At 37.9% G+C, this 5,799-nt stretch overlaps 1 protein-coding gene across 1 annotated transcript; it reads left to right on the top strand.

Annotated features, from left to right (window-relative positions):
- The first annotated feature begins 815 nt into the window (after window positions 1–815).
- On the top strand, window positions 816–3,087 carry LOC132643678 (pentatricopeptide repeat-containing protein At2g22410, mitochondrial). Its single transcript, XM_060360184.1, has one exon. The coding sequence runs from the start codon at window positions 865–867 to the stop codon at window positions 2,953–2,955; it is 2,091 nt and encodes a 696-aa protein (XP_060216167.1). The 5' UTR covers window positions 816–864; the 3' UTR covers window positions 2,956–3,087.
- Window positions 3,088–5,799: the final 2,712 nt, after the last annotated feature.

The following is a 5,799-nucleotide window of genomic DNA, read 5'->3' as shown; positions in this document are numbered from 1 at the left end:
TAAAAGGCACAAGTCGACTTTTTTTCCACCCCGCACCCTCCCCCTACGCCCCCCTCCCCTCCCAGCTAAAAAAACCCAAAAAAAACGTCAAAATTTTTTTTTTCAAAAATATTAATTTTTTTTGCGTCGGGGGGGGTAGGGGTGCGGGGTGGGGTGCAAAAAAAAATGTCAACTTTTTTTTCAAAAAAAAAAAAAAATTCACCGGGTGGGGTGGGGTCGGGGGGGGGGGTAGGGGTGGGGGCACTTGGGTTATCTGGTCAATTAGTTTAATTAATTTTATAAGCCAACCAATAAAAAAATGTCACGTGTTTGACCAGAATATTCTGTTAGCAATAGGGGTATTTTAGACCCAATAGGTGGATGGTAAGGGTATTTGGGGGTTGAAAGGTGGATGGAGGGTATTTTTGCTCCATTTTCAATAGTTCGAGGGTATTTTAGGCCCTTTTCCGTTTCTTTTTTAATCCGTGCTAAAATGAATGATCTCTTTCCTAATTTGGAAATAAATTCACTTTAGGAATGATTTACAGTCACACAAATATTCAAGACTTATTTTGAACCACAAGTTTCAAAAGCTTTCTCTCTTTCTTAAATGTCGTGCCCAGTCAAATGGGTTAACATAAATTAAAACAGAGGGAGTAACACTTTCTATATTTAGCAACAATTTAACCCTAAAATTTTAATTTTATTCTTAATGAAATGATTTCTAGCCATAAAGATTTTTTTGCTTATTCTAGACCACAAAATTCAAAATTGTTTCTTTATTTCTTAAACTCTAAACTAGTATAAAACTAACACAAAAGGGAGTAACATAAATTTCCAACATTTACAATAGCTGCTTATGGCTAAAGTTATTTTCTTTCAAAGATGCGTATTATTTCCCCATCCTTCAATATCAACTGCTACAAATCACTACACCATTCACTAAAACCTCTCCCCAAAACCATTTCTTCTTCATATTGTATAATCTCTTGCTCTAAATTACCTCACTACAAAACCAAACTTGACAAATCCCATTTCAAATGGAGAACAAATCACATTTTAGTCCAAAGCAATCCATTACTTTCCCTTTTAGAAACCAAATGCAAATACATGACTCAACTCAAACAAATCCAATCTCAAATGATTCTCACAGGAATTTTCTCAAATGGGTTTAGTGCAAGTCGTTTAATTGCCTTTTGTGCCCTTTCAGAAAAGGGTAATCTTGATTATTGTAAAAAAATATTGTATAATATGGAAAACTCAAATACATTTTCTTGGAATATGGTTATAAGGGGTTTTAGTGAAAGTGAAAAAAACACTAAAGATGCAATCTTTTTGTATAAACAGATGGTTGTAACATCAATAAAGCCTGATAATCATACTTTTCCTTTGTTATTTAAGATATGTTCAAGATTGGATTTTTATTATATGGGTCAAGAGATTATTGTGCATGTTTTGAGGATTGGTTATGATACAGATGTGTTTGTGCATAATTCAATGATTCATTTTTTGGTTTCTTGTGGATTGTTGGAGGATGCAAATAGGGTGTTTTATGAGAGTTCTGTGAGGGACTTGGTTTCTTGGAATTCACTGATTAATGGTTATGTTAGGAGTGGGAGACCGAGGGAAGCGTTGAATGTATTTGAGAAGATGAAAATGGCGTCCGTGGAGCCTGATGAAGTTACTATAATCGGGATGGTAGGGGCGTGTGCTCAGCTCGAGAATTTGGAGCTCGGGAGAAATTTGCATAGATACTTTATGGACAAGTGTTTGTGTTTTAGCGTACCGCTTTGCAATGCACTGATGGACATGTATATGAAGAATGGGAGTCTAAATGAAGCAAAGGCTTTGTTTGAGAGTATGGATGAGAGGAGTGTGGTAAGTTGGACCGCGATGATTAATGGATTTGCTAAATTTGGACGTTTGAATGAAGCGAGGAGTCTTTTCAATGAGATGCCAGAGAAACGTATTGTACAGTGGAATGCCTTGATTGGAGGTTATGTCCAAGCTAAGCGTGCTAAAGAGGCACTGGTTTTGTTTCAAGAAATGCAAACCATGAATGTAAAACCTGATGAAGTTACAATGGTTAGTTGTCTATCAGCTTGTGCACAACTTGGAGCACTTGATCTTGGGGTTTGGATCCACCACTACGTCAAAAAACATAACCTTTCTTTAACTGTTTCCCTGGGAACTGCACTTGTTGATATGTATGCCAAATGTGGAAACATTGAAAAGGCACTTCAGGTTTTTCACGAGATGCCTGTCAGAAACTCATTGACTTGGACGGCCGCAATTGGTGCCTTAGCGCATCATGGAAATGGACATGACGCTCTATCGTATTTTTCAAAGATGGTTGACAGTGGCTTGAGACCAGATGATGTCACATTTCTTGGGGTCTTGTCAGCTTGTTGTCATGGAGGTTTGGTTGAAGAGGGGCGAAAGATTTTTGCTCAAATGAGCGCCAAGTTCAAAATTCCTCCTAAATCTAAACATTACTCTTGCATGGTGGACCTTTTGGGTCGGGCGGGACTCCTGGAAGAAGCTTATGAGCTTGTCCAGATAGTGCCAATGGAGGCTGATGCTTCAGTTTGGGGAGCATTGTTTTTCGCTTGTCGAGTTCATGGGAACATTGAGATTGGGGAAAAGGCAGCTCTGAAACTTCGTAAATTGGATCCTGGTGATACTGGAACTTATGTCTTACTTGCTAACATGTATGTTGAAGCAAATATGCAGCATAAGGCACGAGATGTGAGGAAGATGATGGATGAAAGAGGATTAGAAAAAACACCTGGTTGCAGCTCCATTGAAGTAAATGGAAATCTGTGCGAGTTTATTGTTAGAGACAAGACACATCCTCAGTCCGATCAGATTTATGAATGTCTGGTTCACTTAACAGGACACATGGGAATAGTTAAACATTTTCCATATATCAGATATGACCTGTTATTTGATTCTGATGTTTACGGCGCAATATAAGAAAATCTGGTTGGTCAGTCACCAAACCTATGTAACCCTGCTAAAGATGTTCCAATGGTTAGGAGGGCAGGAGTTGAGTTGCAATCTTAAGGCCATGGGAACGACTTAAAAGCACTCCTCTGTTCGGCTGAGGTATTGTGAATTATGTTTGAAAATTTTGCTTCTGCATTGCTGATTGCTTCCTAAATGCAATCATTGCTTCTTCTGCATTAGTTCCTGTTATACTTACCAACTTTTAGGTCATATTTCAGTGATTTAGTTATCGATCTCAGTTCATTGTTTCAAGCTAGTGTTCTTTCTGATCTTTTTAGCAATTGATGTAATGGAACTCCTACTTTTCATTCTTGCTAAGTAAGTGAAATTGTGAAAAACTTTTTATCACATTGTAGCTTATGTTTGAGTTGGAAAGACAGTTATTGAAGCTATCTTTAGCTGTAGCTTGATTGTTACCTTCTTCTTGTTAAACTCTTTCCGACTAGCTATTAGGGGTGTAAATGTGTCATAGGGTCAGACTAGGAAAATGAAAATTTTCATGGGTTGCGAAGATTGTAGCTCGGTTAATACCTGCTTCTTCCGAATTGTAAGGAAACTTAGTGTTGCAAGAAATTGCTTCATCCAGAAGTGTGATACAAGATGGAATCCATTAGCCATATGAAGGTTTGACAAATCTCACAAGTCTTTTCTTTCTTTCCAAACATGCCCCAAGAATTTATGTCACCATCCAATTTTTCCCTCCCTTTTCGTTTCTCTTTTTTGGTGTCTGATACTGACATCCCACAAGGATAGTAGTAACATTGAAAGATACTGATTGTTTTGAGTTTCTTTCAGACAAAAGAGGAGTTTGTTGGCTCTGGATGAAGGATGAGTGAACATCTTTTCAACATATATTAGCAGCGGCCAAATACAGAAAGTTCAAGGATGAAATTCTTCTGCTCCTGGATTTTGCCGAACTGAATGATCTCGAATTTTAGAACCTGAAGTTACCATATCTCTGTTTAAAAATGGGATGAGAAAGCCTGGAGTTCTATTGGCCAGTGGCTGGGAAGCTATCCAACAACAACATACCCAGTGTAATCCCAAGTGGTACCCCTACCTTTGTGGGGAAGCTATCCAAATGTTCTCTTTTTTTCTTTTTTTTTCCCTGTTTTTTTTTTTTTTTCAACTGGAGGCATGCCGAAACAGCTCTGTATTCTTATGTTCAAGAACAATAAGCCACAAACAGCATGCTCAATTCTGCTTATTAATTTTTTGCAACAGTCTAAAAATACTAAGCGGATGGGTGTTGATACATGAAATGTAGATGCAGATGTAAGGATTGGAATTAGCATCAGTGATCAATTAGCTAGAGGAGTCACGTCAGCTTATTAGTTGTTCATGTTAGTTGGGGTTAGTTGAATTAGTAAAGGCGGGAAAGTTAGTTAGAAGTAGTTATGGGGATTATTAGATCTCTGATTTCATTCAGTATATACAATTGTACATTCCTCATTGAGATTCATTCAGAAATACATTTACATTCTGCATAATTGCAATTCCTCTTCTATTACATTTCTCTCCTTCCATCCAAATAGCTATTCTACTCGAGTTCCTCTGTTGAGCTCCTGTTCTTAGCTCTGAACTCTCGAGTTCCAGTGGGACTCCTGGAATTCTGTTATCAGGTGTTGGTCCATACTAAGACTATGGCTGAAGCCTTGAAGGATATCATCAGCCCATACCAACCAAGCTGCTTCCATGAAAAAGGGTTCTGATACCATCATTATTTCCAAGAAGTAATCCATCATTACAGAAGAAAAACGGAATAGGTATGGATTTGTTAGGATTTATTACCTTCTTTTTCTTTTTTTTTTTTACCGTAAACAACTGTAGGATTTTATTACCGAGTCTCACCTTGTTTGGATCACCTGAACAGGTGAAAATGATTATTCAGATTCACAAGATTGCAGGGGGTGCTAGGATTATGACAAGGAGATCCGCTTTCAGCTGAAATTTTCGTCATTAAACCAATCAAAGGCAGGCAAAGACAACCAATGTTATCACATTAGCTATGTTGTGGATAATGTATTGCTCTCCTCCAAGTGGATGAAATGGAAGCAAAGAACGTTCTTCAAAATGCACAGTAGACATTAATCAAGTCAGTGATGAATTCCGTCCCAGTATGTGCATTTCAATCCCGGTGGTTAACTGTAGCAACATGCATGAAATTTGGTACTGGATTGCGAAAAGTTGGAAAATAGATGAATTTATCAATGGTGAGTGGAATTACTATGCAACAAGATTGACTTCTGCAACAGAAATGGATCATATCCCAGAAATTACCTTAGCAACAGCCGACATTCAACTAGATTTCATAAATTGGCCATAAAGTTATGGAAGTTTCTCCACCTAAAGTATCTACAGATTGTTATTCCTAGACTTGATTAGAAAGACATTTGGAACTGAATATAACGTCGTTGCCATCTTATATCTAAATTCTTAATATGGAGATCGGAAAAGGGCCTAAAATACCCTCGAACTATTGAAAATGGAGCAAAAATACCCTCCATCCATCTTTCAGCCCCCAAATACCCTTACCATCCACCTATTGGGTCTAAAATACCCCTATTGCTAACAGAATATTCTGGTCAAACACGTGGCATTTTTTTATTGGTTGGCTTATAAAATTAATTAAACTAATTGACCAGATAACCCAAGTGCCCCCCACCCCCTACCCCCCGACCCCCCACCCCTCCGGTGAATTTTTTTTTTTTTTTTTGAAAAAAAAGTTGACATTTTTTTTTGCACCCCACCCCGCACCCCTACCCCCCCCCCCGACGAAAAAAAAATTAATATTTTTGAAAAAAAAAGTTT

This window comes from Lycium barbarum, chromosome 6 (assembly GCF_019175385.1).
Source record: "Lycium barbarum isolate Lr01 chromosome 6, ASM1917538v2, whole genome shotgun sequence".
Taxonomy (NCBI): Eukaryota; Viridiplantae; Streptophyta; class Magnoliopsida; order Solanales; family Solanaceae; genus Lycium; species Lycium barbarum.
The sequence above is the reverse complement of the archived record's forward strand: the minus strand, read 5'-3'. Positions and strand labels throughout refer to the sequence as shown.

Excerpts from the sequence above, each read along its gene's own strand:
- LOC132643678 (XM_060360184.1), top strand. The coding sequence starts at position 865 with ATGCGTATTATTTCCCCATCCTTCAATATCAACTGCTACAAATCACTA.